At 72.3% G+C, this 20,856-nt stretch overlaps 2 protein-coding genes and 1 non-coding gene across 4 annotated transcripts; all 3 read right to left on the bottom strand.

Moving 5' to 3' along the window:
- Positions 1-2,164: 2,164 nt before the first annotated feature.
- DAPK3 (death associated protein kinase 3) lies at positions 2,165-11,833 on the bottom strand. Of its 2 annotated transcripts, none has more exons than XM_051828926.2 (9): positions 11,685-11,833; positions 10,982-11,105; positions 6,232-6,592; positions 5,360-5,489; positions 5,224-5,272; positions 4,700-4,726; positions 3,987-4,139; positions 3,686-3,731; positions 2,165-3,196 (listed from the first exon to the last, which is right to left on the bottom strand). In XM_051828926.2, exons 2-9 carry the CDS (start codon positions 11,077-11,079, stop codon positions 2,657-2,659), a joined length of 1,404 nt encoding a protein of 467 aa, XP_051684886.2. In that variant the 5' UTR covers positions 11,080-11,105; positions 11,685-11,833; the 3' UTR covers positions 2,165-2,656. The 2 variants fall into 2 exon arrangements, with proteins under 2 accessions (XP_051684886.2, XP_051684887.1); XM_051828927.2 differs by lacking the exon at positions 11,685-11,833 and adding an exon at positions 11,453-11,598.
- Positions 11,834-12,951: 1,118 nt separating this feature from the next.
- EEF2 (eukaryotic translation elongation factor 2) lies at positions 12,952-20,218 on the bottom strand. The gene is made up of 14 exons (XM_051828925.2): positions 20,063-20,218; positions 19,215-19,429; positions 18,220-18,401; positions 17,911-18,122; positions 16,496-16,674; positions 16,302-16,407; positions 16,086-16,199; positions 15,647-15,981; positions 15,258-15,516; positions 14,934-15,041; positions 14,146-14,499; positions 13,804-13,986; positions 13,569-13,701; positions 12,952-13,448 (listed from the first exon to the last, which is right to left on the bottom strand). Exons 1-14 carry the CDS (start codon positions 20,063-20,065, stop codon positions 13,255-13,257), a joined length of 2,577 nt encoding a protein of 858 aa, XP_051684885.1. The 5' UTR covers positions 20,066-20,218; the 3' UTR covers positions 12,952-13,254.
- Positions 16,748-16,812, bottom strand: LOC127485702 (small nucleolar RNA SNORD37). The gene has a single exon (XR_007912622.2). It is a non-coding gene; the product is annotated as a small nucleolar RNA SNORD37 (small nucleolar RNA).
- Positions 20,219-20,856: the final 638 nt, after the last annotated feature.

Genomic DNA, 20,856 nt, shown 5'->3' with positions numbered 1-20,856 from the left:
GGGTGGGGTCGGGGAGCTGGAGGGACTCACAGGATATAAATAAACCCGCAGAGGTCTGGGGGCCGGGAGGGGGGGCAGGGCGGGGCCCCCACCTCAGTCCTCCCTGTCCCCCGCTCCCCCACCGCAAAGCACGCATGCACGCCTGGGGTCTGTGGCTTCTCCCTGGCTAAGCAGAGGGGAAGTCAGGCCCGGCCCCCCGCCCCGCGCCCCTCCCCGGCTCCCCCTGGCGGGGAGGGGCTGGCGGGCCTCTGTCGGGGGGTGGGGGTCTGGCTGGGCCACTTGTGTGTGTCTCACGTGTGGGCCCCGGGGCGGGGGCAGCCGCGTGGTTTGGGTACTTACTGTTCTTTTTGTCTCACAACAGGGGCTGGAGGAGCCGCTCCGGCCGCCCCCGCCGCATTTATAGCGCCCGCAGCCTGGTTATTAATAGCGCCCGCCACGGCTTGCCCTTGTACGGGCAGCACCGGGCCGCCGCGCCCGCGCCCGGCTCCGCCCTCTCCTGCACCTGCTCCTGGCCCGGCCCGGCCCGGCCCGGGCCGCGCGCGCACAGGGCGCCCCAGGACCCAGAAGGGCGCGGTGATGGCGCCCCCTGGCGACGAGGGGGAGACTCGCAGGACAGCCGGCGCCCCAGCCCCAGTGCCCGGTCCCGGGAGGCAGCAGGAACTGGGGTCCCTGCCCCCAACCTGGGTGACCTGGGCTGGGTTCCAAGTCCAGATCCGAGCCTCGGCCTAAGGCGTAAAACGAAGGCCCTCACGGGACGAGGCCTCACCTGGGGCCGGGTGTGGCTCTAAGACCCCCCCCCACCACCACCAGCGCCGTGGGTGGCCAGCGGGGGCCCCTGGCCCGGGCCGTGGGCTGCTGTCCGGCTCCGTCCCTGCCGCCTGGGGGAAGCGGTGGAAAGGCCGGCGGCGCCGCGGAGCGCCCTCCCTGCCCGGCCTGGGTGCTGGGTTCCGGGTCGTTCCACGTCTACCTGCTGTGCTGGGCTTGGCTGAGGTCCCGGGCCCGGGCTCAGCCGCCGCATCCGCGGGAGGAAGCAGAGGGTCGGAGGGGAGGGGCTTCCGGAGCCCAGCTGGCCTCGTTCTAAGATTTTATTTTTAATTACTTAATTGAAAGGCAGCATGAGAGCGAGCGAGCGCGCGAGCATCCGCTGGGTCACTCCCCAAATGGCCGCAACGGCCAGAGCTGAGCTGATCCGGAGCCAGGAGCTCCATCCGGGTCTCCCACGTGGGTGCAGGAGCCCAAGGACTTGGGCCATCGTCCACTGCTCTCCCAGGACACAGCGGGGAGCTGGACCGGAAGTGGAGCAACTGGGACTCGAACCGGCGCCTGTATGGGATGCCGGCACTACAGGCGGTGGCTTCAGCGCCGGCCCTGGGCCTCCTTCCACTGGGCAGTCCCAGGCGGCTAGTGTATCCCCAAGGGGACGGCACAAACCCCACAGGGCGCGCCCGGCAGGCCCTGCCACATGGGCCCACGCCGAGTCCCTGGTGATGGAGGTCAGGGGTCAGAGGGGCCCCCCAAGGAGAGCAGAGGGAACGCGGACGCCCAGCGCCACCCCGGGGCTCGGCCACACAGGGCCCCGCGACCACGAGGCCGGCAGGACGCGGAATTATCCGTCCGGGCCCAGTCCCCAGCGGCTGCTCTGTCCACACCGGGTCCAGCTGCCGCCCGGCCCTCCGGCGCCCCCTAGTGGCCGTGTCCTCCAGGAGGTCCAGCTGTGCCTTGGGCGGCGGCCGTGACCCCCGCCTTCCCGCGCCAGCAGGGCTGGAGGGGCCGCCTCAGCACGGAGGCCTGGGCGGGCTCGGGCCTCGGAGTCCCTCACCGCGCGTCTGGCTTGGCCCGGGCGCCGGGTTTCTCGGCGGCTGTGAGCTCCTTCAGCTGGCAGCCATCACCGCCCCAAATGGAAGCCCCGCCCCGTGGACACCGCCCCCTCCCCGCCCCACCGCCTGGCGACCACCAATCCCCTCCCTGTCCGTGTTGGTGGGGCCCAGCAGGTGTGGCCTTTGTGGCCCCCCCGTGCGGGGCTGCTCCGCGCTGCGCAGGGCCCACGCCGTCGCCTCCCCACGAGGCTGTGTGAGCGCACCCCGCGCTCCAATCCGTCCCGGGGGCCCCGTCCGCGCCCCCACCCACCCCCAGGGGCCGCCCCTGCCAAGCCGAGCCACAGACGTAGCCGGCAGTCGGGTTTTATTTCTCCGAGCTTGACAGGAACATGGCGTGGACATGCACACGGGCACGGCGGGACTCGTGGGGGGCACACGGCGGGGACCCCAGCCCGGGTCTGCGCCCCCCGCCCACCCGGCCCTGCCCTCAGGCGGAGGGCGGCACCTGGCGGCGGCGGGCGGTACTGCGTGGCCCCAGCTACGGGCCCCGGGGCCCCTGGACCCCTGCCTCCTCCCAGCGATGGGACCCGGGCTTCCGCTGCGGCGCCCTGGGGGGACGTGTCCACGCGGCCCCGAGCACGGACAGGCCCAGGAGCAGCACCGCGGACGTCACTGGGGACGGGCAGGGGCCGTGGCCACTGCCACCGCGCGACGGGCGGCACCTGCCCTCCTCCCAGGGCCGTGGGGGGCCCGACTGCTCGCGAGCTCCCCAAGAAGGCAGCCCCCGCCCCGCCGGAGCCGCGAGGGGGGGGGGCCCCGGCGCGCAGCCCAGCGCACAGCTAGCGCAGGCCGCACTCCCCCGCCTGCCGCTTCTCCTGCTCCAGCGCGCGCACCAGGTCCTGCACGAAGCGCACCTCGGCCGCCACCTGCTCGGCCAGCGCCTCGTAGCGGTTCTCCAGGCGGCTGAAGCGGCGCCGCAGCCCGCTGGCCCCCAGCAGCGCGCCCCGCGCCTCCTCCTGGGCCTGGCGCTGCAGCGCCGCCGTCGTGTGCAGCTCCTGGCGCAGGCGCCGCAGGTCCTGGCCCAGGCTCGCGTGCTCCTCGCGGTACCAGGCCTCCTTCTCCTCGTAGATGGCGCGCAGCGCGTCCACGTCGTCGTGGCACAGGCGCCGGCCGCGCGCCAGCTCGCGCAGGCCCTCCTCGGCCGCCGCCACCTCCTCCAGCACGCGGGAGAAGCGCTCGAAGCTGGCGTAGCTGTTGTTGGGGGGCATGCTTGAGTGCGACTTGATGGTGTACTCCTTCAGGCGCGCCGTCCTCAGCCGCCGCCGCTCGGGCCTGCGCCCGCCGTCCTCGCTGCTGCGCACGTTCCGCCGCCGGATGGCCTGCGGGCAGCGCGCCCTGAGCCCAGCCCGACCGGAGCCGCCGCGCCCCGCCCCGCCGACGCCCCGCCCACTCAGAGCCTCGCGGGCCCCGCCCCCTCAGCAAGGCTCTGCCCACTCTGCCTCACGGGCCCCGCCCCTCAGCCTCGCGGGTCACGCCCACTGACGGAGATTCGCCCGGCAGGGAGGCCCCGCCCCCTCAAGCCTCACGGGGCCCCGCCCCCTCGGGAGGCCCCGCCCACCCAGGGAGGCTCCCGCAGCAGCGCCCGCCCCGAGGGACCACAGGAGCAGCACAGGCCCCGCCTCCAGAGAGCACGCGCTGACCCCCGCCCAGCGACCCCGTCTGAGGGTCGGGGGTGCCCGGCGCAGCGTGCCGAGGTCTCCACGGGCTCAGGGCCACCCCGGGGTCGGGGGGCGGGGCGAGGACGCCCCGCGGGCCCCGCCCACATGCCTGGGACCCTGGTCCCCGGCCCCCAGCCCCCAGCCCCTCACCTTGATCCAGGAGTGCTCCAGGCTCTGGGCGATGGTCATTCTCCTCCTGGAAGAGCCCCGGGCCCGGTCACAGGTGCCCCCCGCGGCCCGACCGCCTCGGCCCCCCCAGTGGCCCGGGACCCCGTCACCCCGTCACCGGCCAGAGACGCAGGCAGACGCTCGGGGAGGCGGGGGGCAGGGAGCTGTGTTGCCAGGATTCTAGATTTTCCTGGGAGAAACCAGTCTGGAGCCGTCCACAGGAACGACCGCCCCGCGGGGTGGGGTGGGGTGGGGGAGTCCCGCCCCGCGGCCCGGCCCCTACTTGGGGTCCTTGACCAGCAGCCGGCGGATGAAGTCCTTGGCCAGCTCGCTCGTGTTGCTGAAGTACTCCTCGTCGAAGTCGTAGTTCACGGCCGAGATGTTGGTCAGCGTCTCCTGCTTCGTCTCCCCCAGGAACGGGGACGCGCCGCTGAGGCTGCCGGGTGGGGGGGCTCGGTCACGACGCCCGCCGGCCCCCGGCGCCACCAGCCCCACACCCCGGGCCGACCCCCCAGACACGGTCGGGGGCCCACGTCCCGGCCCAGCCACGGGGCCCTGTGGGCGGCACAGGCGAGACGCAGGCCACCAGCCGCTGCCGACCCCCGAGCAAGGATGCGGCCCGCCCGTGCCCTCCCCTCGGGGCGGGGGCAGCGAGGGCAGACGCAGAGGTGGGGGGGGGAAACAGGACAGGGGCGAGGGGCAGGGGAGGGGAAGGGGCGGGGCAGAGAGCTTCTTGCGGTGGGGGTGCAGACGGGCAGGGGAGGGGGCAGAGGCGGGGTGGGGGTGCAGAGGCGGGGTGGGGGCGGGACCACAGAGCGTCTTGGGGTGGAGGCTCAGCACCCCCGAAGCTCACAGGGAAGCCAGGGAGGCTGGGCGCTCAGCAGGGGTCCCCGACGGCCCCACCGCCGCCCCCGGAGCTGGGTCTCCCTGGCCCGGCCCCGGACAGCGCGCTCCGTCCCGCCTCCCGCAGCCGCCCCAGACGGCGCCAGCACTCACAGGATGTAGGTGATGACGCCGATGCTCCTGGGGACAGACGGGGGCGTGAGCACCAGGGCCGCCCGCCCATCCACGGGGCCCAGGCTGAGGCCCGGGGCCGCCCCTGCCGCCCGCCCATCCACGGGGCCCAGGCTGAGGCCCCGGCCCGCCCCTGGCCCCTGCGCACCCGCCTGCCCACCACGGGGTCCAGGCTGAGGCCCGGGGCCGCCCCTGCGCGCCCGCCCGCCCACCACGGGGTCCACGCTGAGGCCCGGGCCCGCCCCTGCACGCCCGCCCGCCCACCACGGGGTCCAGGCTGAGGCGCGGGGCCGCCCCCGCGCGCCCGCCCACCCGCCCACCACGGGGTCCAGGCTGAGGCCCGGGCCGCCCCTGCCCGCCCGCCTGCCCATCCACGGGGTCCACGCTGAGGCCCGGGGCCGCCTGCACAGCGCTGGCCGTCCCCGGGGGCAGCCCCGTGGGCTCCGACACTCCGTCCCCCGGACACGGGCACACCCGCCGCCCCGCCGCCCGGCCGCCGCGCTCACCACATGTCCGCCTCCAGGCCCAGGGGCTCGTAGTTGACGATCTCGGGAGCTGCGGGGGGGGGGACATGGCAGCCTCAGGGCCCAGCCTCCCGCGCTGGCCCGGCACCCACGCCCCGCAGCAGGGCCCGCGCCTCACCCACGAACTCGGGCGTGCCGAAGATGTTCTTAAACTCGTTGCCCGCCTCGATCCGGTGCGCGATGCCGAAGTCGATGAGCTTGATGCGGGGGTTGGGCGCGCTCTTGTCCAGCAGCATGATGTTCTCGGGCTGCGGGGAGGGGCTGCCGCTGCCCAGGCCGCCGAGCCAGACCAGCTGCCCAGGGCCCCGCCCCCGGGCCCCGCCCCTGCGCCTCTGCACACCCAGCCCCAACCCCGTCTCGCCTCTACCTATCCAGCCTCCGCCCTGGCCCTGCCCCCTCACCCCGCCCCCTAAGCCATGGCCCCGCCCCACACCTCCACCCACTCACACCAGGCCCCGCCCCTTCGCCTCTACCCATCCTGCCTCCGCCCTAGCCCCGCCCCTTCGCCACACCCATTCAGCCCTAGCCCCGCCCCTTCTCTGCCTACCATGCCCTGGCCCCACCCATTCAGCCCTGGCCCCGCCCCGGGCCCCGCCCCTGCATCCCGCCCACTCCGCCTGCGCCCCACCCCCGCCTCGCCTCTACCCATCCACCCTCCGCCCTGGCCCCGCCCCCGCCCCTTCACCCCGCCCCCCAGCCATAGCCCCACCCCCACACCTCCACCCACTCACACCAGGCCCCGCCCCTTCACCGCTGCCCATCCAGCCTCCGCCCTTGCCCCACCCCTTCGCCCCACCCACTCAGTCCTGGCCCCGCCCCCGCACTCCCGCCCACTCCGACCCGGCCCCGCCCCTTCGCCCCACCCACTCCACCCGGGCCCCGCCCCCGCACTCCTGCCCACTCAGTCCTGGCCCCGCCCCAGGCCCTGGCCCCGCCCACTCCGCCCCGGCCCCGCCCCAGCCCACTCCGCCCCGGCCCCGCCCCGCCCACCTTGAGGTCGAAGTGCGCGATGCGCTTCGAGTGCAGGTAGTGCACGCCGTCCAGGATCTGCCGCAGGAACTGCGTGGCCTCGTCCTCCGTCAGCGACTCCTTCTCGGCCAGGAAGTCGAAGAGCTCGCCGCCCGAGACCAGCTCGAGGATGAGCACCACGTCCGTGCGGTTCTCGAAGACGTCGTGCAGCGTGATGATGTTGGGGTGCCGCACGCAGCGCAGGATGCTCACCTCGCGCTCGATCTCCTCGCGGCTCACGCCGCGCCGGCTGGACGACAGGCGCCGCTTCTTGATGAACTTGGCCGCGTACTCCTTGCCCGTGCCCTTCTGCCGGCACCTGCGCACGATGGCGAACTGGCCGCTGCGGACGGGGCAGGGCGGGGCGGCGCGGGTCAGACACGGCCCCCAGGGCCGCACGCCCAGAGGGGTCACCAAGGGCCCTGAGGCCGTCTCGCCTGGAGGGGCAGGGCGAGGGTCAGCTCCTCCCAGGGGCCCAGGGCTGCACGCCCAGACATGGCCCCCCCCAAGCGGTCACGCCCAGAGGGGGGCTGCACAGGGACGGGAGGGGCGAGGGGTCTCTCTGGGGACAGGACAAGGAGACAGCAGTGCTGGCCACGCAACGGAGACGCGGGACTGCACACTTGCAAGGGGCGGAGCGTGGGGCGTGAACGAAGCCGCTTCGGAAAACAGGGGCCTGCACACCCTCGCCCCACACCGACACCGGGGACCCCGAGCTCTGGCCGGGGACACCAGCCTTTAACACAATAAACACGGGGCTGGCGAGTGGCGTAGTGGGCAGGGCCGCTGCGTCCCACGTGGACGCCGGTTCGAGTCCCGGCTGCTCCACTTCTGGTCGGTCCAGCTCCCTGCTGTGGCCTGGGAGAGCAGTGGACGATGGCCCAGGTGCTGGGCCCTGCACCCGCGTGGGAGACCCGGATGGAGCTCCTGACTCCTGGCTCCAGCCCGAGTGAACCAGTGGGTGGGCGATATTTCCTTCTCTTTCAAATAAATAAAAATGCTCTTTAATTTGAAAAAGCAGAGCTCCAGGGCCGGCACCGCGGCTCAGCCCGCGTCTCCCGAGCGCCAGTTCAAGCCTCAGCTGCTCCACTCCCACCCGCACTGCCCACAACGGGAGAGCAGCGCGACGGCCCAACTCGCGGTGGGCATTTGGGGCCTGACCCAGGGAACGGAAGATCTGTCTCTCTCTCTCTCTTTAAAAAAAAAAAAGTTCTTTATTTGAAAGGCAGAGAGAGAGAGACAGAGAGAGAGACAGAGAGAGGGAAGTGGCTGCTCCACTTCCATCCAGGGCTGCTGTGGCCTGGGAGAGCAGTGGACGATGGCCAGGTCCTTGGGCCCTGCACCCGCGTGGGGGAGCCGGCTGGAGCTCCTGGCTTTGGATCAGCCCAGCTCCAGTCACTGAGGCCATCCATAGAGTGAACCAGCGGATGGGAGACCTCTCTCTCTGTCTCTACCTCTCAAACACAATAAATAGGGCCGGCGCCGCGGCTCACTAGGCTCATCCTCCGCCTGCGGCGCCGGCACCCCGGGTTCTAGTCCCGGTCGGGGCGCCGGATTCTGTCCCGGTTGCCCCTCTTCCAGGCCAGCTCTCTGCTGTGGCCCGGGAGTGCAGTGGAGGATGGCCCAGGTGCTTGGGCCCTGCACCCCATGGGAGACCAGGAGAAGCACCTGGCTCCTGCCATCGGATCAGCGTGGCAGCCATTGGAGGGTGAACCAACGGAAGGAAGACCTTTCTCTCTGTCTCTCTCTCTCACTGTCTAACTCCACCTGTCAAAAAAAAAAAATAAAATAAAATAAAATAAAATCTTAAAAAAAAAAAAAAAAAACTAACTAAATAAATGAAATGTGAAGCGAACACCAGGCCCGGCACAGGTGCCCCGCGTCTGCGCGGTTCAGTGCTCGGCTCCGGCCCCCTGACCGTGCGGCTCACAGCCTGGCTCCCGGCCCCAGACGGAGCCCCACCCCCAGTGCGACCCGGCCCAGCCCCGCCCGACCTCTGCCTCCCACACAGGCGACTGCTTTAAACACAAGCTAGGAAAAGGGGGGGGGGGTGCTGGGGCGCAGCGGGCAAGGCCGCCCTGCAGTGCCACCATCGCCTACGGGTGCCGGTTCGAGTCCCGGCTGCTCCACGTTTTTTTTTAAGATTGATTTATTTATTTTAAATGTAGTTACAGAGAGACAGAGAGAGGGGTCTTCCATCCGCTGGGTCACTCCCCAGATGGCTGCAACGGCTGGAGCCGCGCCAGTCAGGAGCCAGGAGCTCCATCCAGGCCTCCCACGCGGGTGCAGGGTCCCCAGCACGGGGCCCGTCCTCTGCGGCCTCCCCAGGCCACAGCGGAGCCGGATGGGACTGGAGCAAAGCGGCCCCGTCCCCCATCGAGGCCGTCTGGATCCCAGCTTCCCTAGCACTGCGAGCCGACGGACGGATGGACGGACAGACGGACACGGGGGCGGGACGGCCCAGGAGCCACCGGGGACACAGCCCCCGCTGGGACGGACGCACAGCCGGGGTGGACGGCCGAGATCTCGGACATGAATCCAGGGTGGGAACAGAACCACACGGCCCATGGGGCGCGGGTTCGAGTCCCGGCTGCTCCACTTCCACCCAGCTCTGCTCTGGCCTGGGAGAGCAGTGGAGGACGGCCCAGGTCCTGGGCCCCTGCACCCGCGTGGGAGACCCGGATGGAGCTCCTGGCTCCTGGCTCCGGATCGGCCCAGCTCCAGCCGTTGCGGCCATCTGGGGAGTGACCCAGCGGATGGAAGACCTCTCTACTTCTCTCTGTAACTCTTTCAAATAAAACAAATCTTAAAAACAAAACAAAAGGATGCGCAGAGTGGAGACGCAGCCCCGGTTCACGCGTCGAGCCCGCGAGTAAACGTTTCAGAACTAACTTCTGCCCTGGTCCATCGCACTGACCAGTCAGGTCCATCAGGTCAGACCCAACCTGGTACTTTCTAAAACTGATTTGAGAAGAGCCGGCGCCGCGGCTCACTAGGCTAATCCTCCACCTTGCGGCGCCGGCACACCGGGTTCTAGTCCCGGTCGGGGCGCCGGATTCTGTCCCGGTTGCCCCTCTTCCAGGCCAGCTCTCTGCTGTGGCCCGGGAGTGCAGTGGAGGATGGCCCAGGTGCTTGGGCCCTGCACCCCATGGGAGACCAGGAGAAGCACCTGGCTCCTGGCTCCTGCCAGGATCAGCGCGGTGCGCCGGCTGCAGCGGCGGCCATTGGAGGGTGAACCAGCGGCAAAAAGGAAGACCTTTCTCTCTCTGTCTCTCTCTCTCACTGTCCACTCTGCCTGTCAAAAAAAAAAAAAAAAAAAAAAAAAAAAAAAAAAAAAAACTGATTTGAGAAGCAGAGTTGGGGGGGGGGGGGTCTTCCATCCGCTGGGTCACTCCAGAGGCCGGAGCTGGGCGGGTCCAAAGCCGGGAGCTCCATCCGGGTCTCCCACGCGGGTGCAGGGCCCAGCACCTGGGCCGTCCTCCCCTGCTCTCCCAGGCCACAGCAGAGGGTGGGATCGGGACTGGAGCAGCCGGGACTGGAACCGGCGCCCCTGGGGGATGCGGGCCTGCGGGTGGCTCAGCACACAGCCCCCCCACGGCGCCGCCCTCAGATTTGTATCAAAACGGATACACGTTCAGCCTGCTCACACGGCCTGCGCTGTTCTGTGACACTGACTGAGAGCCGCCGCTTCTGTGTTCCTCCCTTTCACTTGAAAGGCAGAGAGAGAGTGACAGACGGGGACAGAGGCATAGGGAGAGATGGGGACAGAGACAGGGACAGAGGCAGACAGGGACAGAGACGGGGACAGAGACGGGGACAGAGGCATAGGGAGAGATGGGGACAGAGACAGGACAGAGCCAGACAGGGACAGAGACGGGGACGGGGACAGAGACGGGGACAGAGCCAGACGGGGACAGAGACGGGGACAGAGACAGGGACAGAGACATAGGGAAAGACGGGGACAGGGACAGAGATGGGGACAGGGACAGAGACAGGGACAGGGACAGAGACGGGGACAGAGCCAGACAGGGACAGAGACGGGGACGGGGACAGGGACAGAGACGGGGACAGAGACAGGACAGGGACAGGGACAGAGACAGGACAGGGACAGAGACAGGACAGGGACAGAGACAGGGACAGAGACAGGGACAGAGACAGGACAGGGACAGGACAGGGACAGGGACAGGACAGGGACAGAGGTCTTCCGTCCACGGTGCAGGCCCCAGATGGGACCACAGCCACTGCCGGCCTGGCAAGCCAGGGCCGGGGCACACTGCATGCGGGTGGGGGCAGGGACCCGGTCCCGAGCCCCCTCTGGGGTCGGAGCAGCTGTGGCGGCCCCGACGGCTTCTGGCTGCCCTCCTTAGCCCGGGTCGACCTGCTCACGGCGCCCCGGGCTGAGGGTCACTGGGTCCAGACAGGGGCGAACTCGGGGGTCGGAGGGCGCATCCGGCCGGCTGCCCGGCTCCTGCGGGTGGGGCGCGTTTCCCGTCTTTGCCAGCGGCCCGCCCCGATGCAGCAGCGGGCAATGACGTCACTGACGATGACGTCACGGCCGGCCGCGGAGTCCACAAGGCGGGGACTCGGGCAGGCAGCTATTTACATTCCCCACTGGTGACGTCACGGGGCAGGGCCGGGGGCCGCAGACTGGCCAAATAAGGCTGGGGATTCACAAAGGGGGCCGGAAGGGGCGGGGCTCGGCTTCCCCGCGTGGGGAGGGGGCGCCGCTCACCTGCCCAGCTCCTCCCCCATCTCATAGTGGTCCTCCACGGCCTCCTGCCGGAAGGTGGACATGGCGGCGTCCGCGTCCGCCGGGGACAGCGCCGTCATGGGCCCGCGGCGCCTGCACGGCGGCCCTGCAGGAGACAAGGAGGAGGGACCCGCGCTGAGCTGTGCCGGGCACGGCAGCCCCCGCCCCGGGCCCCCAGCCCCGCGCCGCGGCCCGACCCCGGCCCTGCACCCGCGGGGCGCCGCGCCAACGACCCCCGCCCCGGGCCCGCGATTCCGGCGGCCGCCCACAGCTCGGGCAGGGAGGGGCGCCCCTGAGACCCTCGCCAGCCAAGCGCCCTCCCCAGGGCCGGGACGAGGGCGCCCGGTGTGGGCTCGGAAGCCCCTACCCCAGAGACTTCCTCAGGCCCCGGGCTTGGGCGCCCAGTGTCCACTCTGATGCCCCCCGCCCCAGTCAGCCCGCGGCCGGCCGCACCTGCGTCTCCACGTCGCCCTTCCCGCGTCTCGCCCTCAAGCCCCCGGCGGAGCCCAGAGCCGCCCCTCGCGGACTCCCCGCCCCTCACTCCCCCGCGGCCACCACGCCCCTCGCAGGCCGGCCACCGGGGCGTCCCCCGAGTCTCCTCCCGGCCTCCCTCCCTCCGCTCCCGCTCCGCAAACGCGCCCCGGCGCCATCCGGCCCTCAGCCTCGGCTCCAGCCGCCTCCGCACCCTCTGGGTCCCGAGTCTGCGGCCGCCTCCTCTCCCGCCGTACTGACCGCCACCGCCGCCACCTCCTCCGGCCCCGCGGCTTCGGACACCGCAACGCGCCTGCGCCGACGTCGCCGCGCCGGCCTGCGCCCGCCCCGGGGGCGGCCCTCATCGCTCATGGGTCACCACTTCCTTCCGCATCCCGCCCACCGCACCCAGATGCGACGCTACGATTGGCTGACCGGCTCATCTTCCATGACCTCATTGGCTAGAACGGATGCTAGTCAACCTGACGGAAAGCTGACTTCCGGCACCCGGAACGCGGCCTTCCTGCCTCTCCGGAGCCGGGTGCTGGAGCCGTGCCTCCCGCCCCCGCGGACCCCGCGGACCCCGCGGACCCCGCGGACCCCGCGGAGGGCGACTCCACGGCGCAGACCCGGGCGGCCGCCGGGGCGGCTTCAGTGCGCGCAGCAAGCCCCCCCTCGGTGAAATGGCTCCCTCATGCTAAGTGCGCAAAGGTGCAAATGACGTCAGCCAGCGTCACGGGGCCCCCGGTGGACCCCTGGACGGACCGCCTGGCTCCTGCCTTGGGGAGAAATCCGGCGGATGAAACTCTAACCCACGACCTCATCTGCAAACACGTGACTTCAGCTCCCGTCTCTGGGTCTCTCCCCCACGGGTGGCGGCGGCCGTTTCTTATGTCCACTTAGCCGTTTTATTACCAACGGAGACAGTCTCCTGCCCACGGGTCCACTCCCCGAACGCCCCAACAGCCAGGGCCAAGGCCAGAGCTGGAGCCAGGGCTGGGTGTGGGCCTCTGACACGTGGGTGTCCCGGCCGGCAGGGCCTCCCGGGGCTGGGGCGGGCGTCACAAGCCTGCCCCCGACGCCCACCAGGTCACTGCCCCGTCCACTGCGGGCCAGGAGCCCGGGCTCGGCGCCACCGCCGGCTCTGCTGAGGGAGCCCCCACCCCCGGAGGTCTGAGGACAGGGACCTGGCCGCCCCCACCCTCCCCGCCCCCAGTCAGGACAGAGTCCGTGCTCCCAGGGCCCTCCCAGGGCAGCGTGGGAGATGCCGCTCCTGGCCGTTCCTGCGGGTGCACCCTGGGGACAGCACCTGGCTGGTGGCCAGCGCCTCAGGGAGCCCAGGGCCCCTCCGCTTCCTTCCCGGCCGCACCCGTCCAGCCCCCTGCACCGGGCACCAGGCTTCCCGGGACCCTGGGCGTTCCAGGGCAGAGCGGCGCCAGCGCGGCGTCGGCCGAGCGAGAGGACGGAGCCCGGGCGCTGTGCATGGTCACCACTCCATTTATTCCTCCACGGCGCGCGCTGCAGGACGCGGCCCGCCTGCCCCTCCCGGCTCCGGGGAGACGAGCTGCGGGCGCCGCCCCCAACCTCTCGGCGCGACCCTCCTGGAACCCTGCACGTCCACGGTCCCGGAAGAAACGAAACGGGTCGGGCGCCCCCCGCGGCCCCTCGGCCGAGTCCCTGCGCAGAGGGCGCGCTGCCGCCCCGAGTCCGGAATAAATACGGGAGCCCGGAGCGCGGGGGCGGGCCGGCGGGGGCGGGGCGCCGGCGGGGCGGGCGGCCGGGCCCTACAACTTGTCCAGGAAGTTGTCCAGCGCCGGGATGCCCTCCTTCAGGCCCTTGCGCTTGCGCGTCTCGGCCACCACCTGGCTGGGGCGGCTGCTGTTGTCGAAGGGGTCGCCGGGCAGGATCTGCCAGTGGTCGAACACGCACTGCGGGAAGGCCTGGCCGCCCGTGTTGGAGCGCAGGTCGGCGGTGAAGCCTGGGGCGGAGGCAGGCGGGTCAGCAGGCCGGAGCTGCGGGCAGCGTCCCCTCGCGCCGGACAGTGCCCGCCGGGCCCGCGACGCTTGCCGCCCTCAGCCCGCCCCGCGCCAGGGCTCACCGAAGGACTCGTTGACGGGCAGGTAGGCCTTGACCACGAACATGGGCGTGCCGGCCACCTGCGACTCCTCGAACACGTGGCCGCGCTTCCGGTTCAGCACCCCGTAGATGCCCCCGACCACCTGCTCAGGGCACTGCGGGGAGAGGGGCCCGGGTTGCGGCGGGGGCGGGGGGCGGGGCGGGCGCGGGGCGGGGGCGGGGCAGGGGCGGGGCGGGGGGCGGGGCGCCGGCCTCACCTGGATCTCCACCAGGTAGATGGGCTCCATGAGGCGGGGCTGCGCGGTGAGCACGCTGGCGTAGAGGCAGCGCCGGGCCGTGGGGATGATCTGGCCGCCCCCGCGGTGGATGGCGTCGGCGTGCAGCGTCACGTCGTGCACGTCGAAGCGCACGCCCCGCATGTTCTCCTCGCACAGCGCGCCCTGGGGGAGGGGCGGGTCAGGGCGGCGCCGCTCTCCCCGCCCCCGGCCCCGCTCTCCCCGCCCCCCGGCCCCGCTCTCCCCGCCCCCCGGCCCCGCTCTCCCCGCCCCCCAGCCCCGCTCTCCCCGCCCCCGGCCCCCGCCCGGCCCCGCCCGCCTCACCTCCTTGGTGGCCCACTGGAAGCCGGCCACCACGCTGTCCTTGATCTCGTTGAGGTACTGCACCCCCTTGGTGATGTCGGTGAGGATGTTGGGGCCGGTGCCGTCGGGCCCGAAGCACCAGATCTTGCGGGCCTCGGCCACGTCCCACTCGTACTTCTCGGCCAGGTAGCGGGCCCGCTGCTTGAGCTCCTGGCGCGCGGACACCTCGCCCTTGTCGATGTCCTCGGCCAGGCCGTCGGGGAAGGGGCGCGCCTTCATGTACAGCCGGTTGTGCTTGTTGGGGGACTTGGAGAGGCACATCACGCTGGACTCCTCGCTCACCGTCTCGCGGTAGGACACCACCGGGTCGGATTTCTGCAGGCAGGCCGGCGGTCAGGCGCTGTGGGGCGGGGGGGGGACAGGGGCGGGGGGGACAGGGCAGGGGGGACAGGGGCGGGCAAGGACAGGGCAGGGGGGAGGACAGGGGCGGGGAGGACAGGGCGGGGGGGACAGGGGCGGGGGAGGACAGGGGCGGGGGGGACAGGGGCGGGGAGGACAGGGCGGGGGAGGACAGGGGCGGGGGAGGACAGGGGCAGGGGAGGACAGGGCGGGGGGGGGACAGGGGCGGGGGAGGACAGGGGTGGGGGAGGACAGGGCAGGGGGGACAGGGGCGGGGAGGACAGGGCGGGGGAGGACAGGGGCGGGGGGGGGACAGGGGTGGGGGAGGGCAGGGCGGGGGGGGGGACAGGGGCGGGGGAGGACAGGGGCGGGCATGGACAGGGCAGGGAGGACGGGGCGCGGCCCCGCACCTTGATGGGGATGCAGGCGTGGTCCTCCTCCAGGTCCTTGAGGCAGATCTCCAGGTGCAGCTCGCCGGCGCCCGCGATGATGTGCTCACCCGACTCCTCGATGATGCACTGCGGGCAGGGGCTCGGCACGTCAGCCGGCCCGGAGCCCCCTCCCCGCTCAGCCAGCCCGGAGCCCCCTCCCCGCTCAGCCAGCCCGGAGCCCCCTCCCCGCTCAGCCAGCCCGGAGCCCCCTCCCCGCTCAGCCAGCCCTGAGCCCCCTCCCCGCTCGGCCAGCCCGGAGCCCCCTCCCCCCGGCCCCGCCGCCCGCCCGGCCCCGCCGCCCACCTGCACCATGGGGTCCGACTTGGCCAGCCGCTTCAGGCCCTCCACCAGCTTGGGCAGGTCGGCCGGGTTCTTGGCCTCCACGGCCACGCGCACCACGGGGCTCACGCTGAACTTCATCACCCGCATGTTGTGGGCGTGCTCGAAGGTGGTGATGGTGCCCGTCTTCACCAGGAACTGGTCCACGCCCACCAGGCCCACGATGTTGCCGCACGGCACGTCCTCGATGGGCTCCACGTAGCGGCCCATCATCAGGATGGTCCTGGGCAGGCCGGGCGCAGCCCGTCAGCGCGGCGGCACCCGGACACACAGCACCGCCCACCCGCGCCCCTGCAGGCCAGCCCCGGCCACTGCGCGGCGGGCTCACTGGCCGCCACCGCCCGGGCGCTCACCTCTGGATCGGCTTCAGGTACAGGTCCTCCTTCTTGCCGGGCGTGTAGTTGGGGCCCATGATCCTGACCTTGAGGCCGGTGGACACCAGCCCCGAGAACACGCGGCCGAAGGCGTAGAAGCGGCCCTTGTCGGAGGTGGGCACCATCTTGGAGATGTACATCATGAGGGGCCCCTTGGGGTCGCAGCTCTTGATGCCCATGGCGGCCTCGTCGTCGGGCGGCCCCTCGTACAGCAGCTCGCAGCGGTACTTCTGGGCCGTGACGGGCGAGGGCAGGTGGATGGTGATCATCTGCAGCAGCGCGTCCCCGGCCGGCAGCCAGCGGCGCATCACAGCCTGCGGAGGGCGGCGCAGGGCTCAGGGCCCGCCGGGCGGCTCCCTGTCCCCTCCTTCCCTGCCCCTCCGTGGGGCGCCCTGCGGGGCCCTGGCGGGCCGCCCACCTTCAGCAGCGGCTTGCCCTCCTTGTCCTTGTCCTCGCTGTCCAGCTTGATGTCCAGCTTCTCGATCAGCTTCGCCGTCTCCTCCTTCTTGAAGTTCATGATGGCGTCGAACACCTGCGGCCGGCGACACCGCGCCGTGAGCCCAGCGCCGGGAGGGGGCCCGCATGCCGCTCCAAACCCAAGCCCTGGGCCCCCCCAGCCCCCGGCCCCGCCCACCTTGAAGATGGGGTCCAGGATGAGCTGGCAAAAGGTGCGCGGCAGCTTCTTGCCGTCGGGGCTGGTGGCCGACTTGCTGAACTTGCCGTTGGACGGGTCGAAGTACCTGGAGCGGGGGCAGGGGCGGGGGCCGTCAGGTCTCAGCCCTGCTGCTGCCTGCCCGCCCGCCCGCCGCCCCTCCGCCCCGCGCTCACCGGTCACCCCACAGCTTCTTCATCATGTCCTCCACCTTCTTGGCCCGCTCCGCCGGCCCCAGCTGGCCCTCGCCTTTGGCTGCGAACTTGGCCACGTACATCTCAGCAAACTGCTTCAGCGTGAAGGCCCAGCCGTGCAGGCCGGACCCGAAGCCCACGGTGCCCAGCACGGGGTCGATCTGGGGGAGCAGGGCGGCGCTGAGCGGCCGTGGACGCGGCCGCCGTGGGCCCCGCCCCGCCCTGGCACCCCGGCCTCAGACGCGGGCTGTCTTCACCAGAGATCAGGTCAAAGTGAAGAAGTCTCGGTCATCACGGGCTGCCGCCCCCGGCACGCACCATGATGTTGCCCATGGGCCCGCCCTCGCCCTCGGCCCGCCCCGCGGCACGCACCATGATGTTGCCCATGGGCCCGCCCTCGCCCTCACCCCCCCCCCGCCCCCAGCACGCACCATGATGTTGCCCATGGGCCCGCCCTCGCCCCCACCCGCCCCGCGGCACGCACCATGATGTTGCCCATGGGCCCGCCCTCGCCCTGGCCCCCCGGCTGCCCCGCGGCACGCACCATGATGTTGCCCATGGGCCCGCCCTCGCCCTCGCCCCCACCCGCCCCGCGGCACGCACCATGATGTTGCCCATGGGCCCGCCCTCACCCCCGGCCCGCCCCGCGGCACGCACCATGATGTTGCCCATGGGCCCGCCCTCACCCCCGGCCCGCCCCCAGCACGCACCATGATGTTGCCCATGGGCCCGCCCTCACCCCCGGCCCGCCCCCAGCACGCACCATGATGTTGCCCATGGGCCCGCCCTCACCCCCGGCCCGCCCCGCGGCACGCACCATGATGTTGCCCATGGGCCCGCCCTCGCCCTCGCCCCGCCCCGCGGCACGCACCATGATGTTGCCCATGGGCCCGCCCTCACCCCCGGCCCGCCCCGCGGCACGCACCATGATGTTGCCCATGGGCCCGCCCTCACCCCCGGCCCGCCCCGCGGCACGCACCATGATGTTGCCCATGGGCCCGCCCTCACCCCCGGCCCGCCCCCAGCACGCACCATGATGTTGCCCATGGGCCCGCCCTCGCCCCCAGCACGCACCATGATGTTGCCCATGGGCCCGCCCTCGCCCCGCCCCCGCCCCCGGCACGCACCATGATGTTGCCCATGGGCCCGCCCCCGCCCTCGGCCCGCCCCGCGGCACGCACCATGATGTTGCCCATGGGCCCGCCCTCGCCCTCGCCCCCGCCCCCGGCACGCACCATGATGTTGCCCATGGGCCCGCCCCCGCCCTCGGCCCGCCCCGCGGCACGCACCATGATGTTGCCCATGGGCCCGCCCTCGCCCCCGCCCCCGCCCCCAGCACGCACCATGATGTTGCCCATGGGCCCGCCCTCACCCCCGGCCCGCCCCGCGGCACGCACCATGATGTTGCCCATGGGCCCGCCCTCGCCCTCGCCGTAGGTGGAGATGATGACGTTCACGTTCTCCACGATGCGCTGGAAGGTCTGGTACAGCTCCTCCGGCTCCAGCTGCAGCTCCAGCAGCGCGCGGTCCATCTTGTTCATCATCAGCACCGGCTTGATGCGCTCGGCGATGGCCTGGCGCAGCACCGTCTCCGTCTGCACGCACACGCCTGCGGGGCCGCGGCTCAGTCCCGGCTCAGTCCCGGCCCGGCCTCACCCTGCCTGCCTCACCCCGCCCTGCCCCGCCCCGCCCGGCGCCCCGCTCACCGGACACGCAGTCCACCACCACCAGGGCGCCGTCGGTGACGCGCAGGGCGGCCGTGACCTCGGAGGAGAAGTCCACGTGGCCGGGGGAGTCGATGAGGTTGATGAGGAAGCCCGAGCCGTCCTTGCTCTGCTTGATGAAGTTCAGGTCGTTCTCCGAGAGCTCGTAGAACAGCGAGATGGCCCTGGGGGGGGGGGGCCGGGTCACGGTGCAGGCGGACACCCCCAGCCGGGCAAGGCCGGCCCCACCCGCACCTGCCGCACCTGCCCCTCTGCTCCCCGGGGGCCGGCCTGCACCACACGGGAGCCGGGGACGCTGGGGCCAGCTGACCCTCTCGGGGTCGCCCTGGGCCCTGACCACAGGGACAGCACAGGAGCTGATGCCCACGCGGGGGCCTGTGTCCCTGGGGGACACAACCGTCCATGCTGCAGTGGGACAGCCCGCCCCCAGGGGTCCTAGACCCCACCCCCTCTCTGCCCAGCACTCCTGCCCTTGCCCAGGCCACCTGTGGCCAGCAGCGCCCTGCCCGGGGCCAGAGGCCACTGGGGGGGGTTGATGACGCAGGCACGGCCCCGCCCCCGAGCAATGCCGCCCCGCCCCCGGCTGCAGACCAAACAGTGATGAGGCCCCGCCCCCGGCCGCGTGCCCCCAAGACCCCGACCCCTGACAGTGATGCAAGCCCCCCTCCACCGCGCACCCCGCCCCCGGCTGTGCCCCCACTGTGGACCTGACAGCCTGTTAACCCCTCAGGGCCCGGCGCGGTTGGCGGGTTGGGGGGGTGCACCGGGTCATGGCCTGGGGGCGGCGGGCGGCCCCCACGCGGGCGCAGGCCTTCCGTGCAAAAGCCCCCGGCTGCGCGCCCCCCAGTGGCCCTGATAGTGATGCACCCCGCGCCCGGACGTGCGCCCCCAGGACCCTGACCCCTGACAGCAATGCAACCCCCCCACCGCCCTGACAGCGATGCGCCCCGCCCCCGGCCCCGGCCGCGCGCGCTCACGTGGACTTGATGGTGATGCACCGCTCCTGCTCGTCCTTGCGCGTGTCAGTGAAGCGCGTCTCCCCCGCGCGGGCCGAGGCGATGATGCCGGCCTTGCACACCAGGGAGTCGGTCAGCGTGGACTTGCCGTGGTCCACGTGCGCGATGACCGACATGTTGCGGATGTTGGCCTTCTTGTCCATGATGGCCCGGATCTGGTCTACGGTGAAGTTCACCTGCGCGCGGGGAGGGGGCGATGCCAGGGGTCCAGGAAGCTGCCGGGCGGGGGTCGGCGGCCGCGGGGGCCCCGCCGCGAGCCCCGCCCACCGCCCCCAGCCGGCTGCCGGGCTGTCACTCACGACAGCAGCCGGGGAGGGCGACCCCCGCGCGTGACAGCAGGTGCAGCCGCCCCCGCCCCCCGGGGCCACCCGACCCCGCTGCCCACTCGGTCCAACAGGGCAGCTTCCGGGTCGGCAGGTGCACGGCGACACCTCGCGGCTGCCACGCGGGCGAAGGTCAAGGGCCGGGCCACGGTGGCACCGGGCGTCCGCGGGAGGGCAGCCCGCCCGCGCCCCCCGCAGCCCCGCCGCTTACGTAAGGCGCCCGCCGCCCCGGGCCCGCGCGCCCGCCGCATCAGCACGCCCGGGCCGCGTCCCCGCCGGGCGCCCCCGCGAGCCCCCAGCGGCTGCCCCGCAGCCGCGCGGCGCGCAGTCATGGCGCCGGCCGCTTCCCCCGGCCCCGAGCCCGCCGGCCCCGCCGCCGCCGCCGCCATGTCTGCGCTCCCGCCCCGTCGGCGGCCGGCGCGGCAGCGGCGGGCGCGCGGGGCCCCCGCAGCCGCCCCCAGGCGCCGGGCGGCCCGCAGCGCTCACCATGGTGGCGGATGGCGTTGGATTCTCCCGAGCAGACCCGAGCGAGGCAGGTCGCGCCGAGGATGGCGGCGACGGCGGCGGAAGAGAACGCTGACGTCAACACCCAGCCCTTTATAGGCCGACGCCGGTTGGGTGGGTCACATGACCGCGAGGCGGGGGCGGGGCGAAGGCGCTGGACGCGCAGGCGCACAGGCGCCCGCCGCCTGTTAACCCCTCAGGGCCCGGCGCGGTTGGCGGGTGGGGGGGTGCACCGGGTCATGGCCTGGGGGCGGCGGGCGGCCCCCACGCGGGCGCAGGCCTTCCGTGCAAAAGGTGCAGGTGCACCGGGGGAGGAGCGCGCAGCAGGCTGGGACAGACAAAGCGCCCGTGTTAGCTTGCACGGTGCGGAACATTTTTGTTAAGACCCTGTGAGCAGGGTCCCTAAAGTGTCACTTTCCTGATTTGGGAATTACGTAAGGGGCTCGCGCAGGGGGGAGTGGGTGCCTGCGACGCCCGGTTGCTGCTCCTGCAGCTGCTCGCGTGTCGCGGCCCCAGGGACTTATCTTAAAAAAGAAAAAAAAAATGTTGTGTTTTGCAAAGATGCATCGACTCTGCTGCCCCGAAAAAACGCAGCGAACGTCTCCCAGCAGGGGTCGTGGGAAAATGAGCCTTCTTAAAAAAAAAAAAAAAAAAAAAAAACACGTGCGTGGATCCCCGCGCCCCTGCGATGCCCACTTCCCGGGTGCGGGGCGCCCAGCGGCCGTCGCCCAGTCCCCGGAGCCCGGCCTGCGCCGTGCGGGCCCCGCGGCCGGCGG

Source organism: Oryctolagus cuniculus, chromosome 16, assembly GCF_964237555.1.
Source record: "Oryctolagus cuniculus chromosome 16, mOryCun1.1, whole genome shotgun sequence".
Taxonomy (NCBI): Eukaryota; Metazoa; Chordata; class Mammalia; order Lagomorpha; family Leporidae; genus Oryctolagus; species Oryctolagus cuniculus.
The sequence above is the reverse complement of the archived record's forward strand: the minus strand, read 5'-3'. Positions and strand labels throughout refer to the sequence as shown.

What these genes read in the sequence shown, in the direction of transcription:
- DAPK3 (XM_051828926.2), bottom strand. Translation starts at nt 11,079, where the DNA reads ATGACGGCGCTGTCCCCGGCGGACGCGGACGCCGCCATGTCCACCTTC. An exon ending in CGGCACGCCCGAGTTCGTGG is followed by an intron (nt 5,273 to 5,359) that starts GTGAGGCGCGGG and finishes CCCCCCCCGCAG; the next exon opens with CTCCCGAGATCGTCAACTAC. An exon ending in CTGCTGGTCAAGGACCCCAA is followed by an intron (nt 3,732 to 3,986) that starts GTAGGGGCCGGG and finishes GGGCTCTTCCAG; the next exon opens with GAGGAGAATGACCATCGCCC.
- EEF2 (XM_051828925.2), bottom strand. An exon ending in AGTCGGACCCCATGGTGCAG is followed by an intron (nt 15,042 to 15,257) that starts GTGGGCGGCGGG and finishes CCCTGCCCGCAG; the next exon opens with TGCATCATCGAGGAGTCGGG. An exon ending in TCCAGTGGGCCACCAAGGAG is followed by an intron (nt 13,987 to 14,145) that starts GTGAGGCGGGCG and finishes CCCCTCCCCCAG; the next exon opens with GGCGCGCTGTGCGAGGAGAA.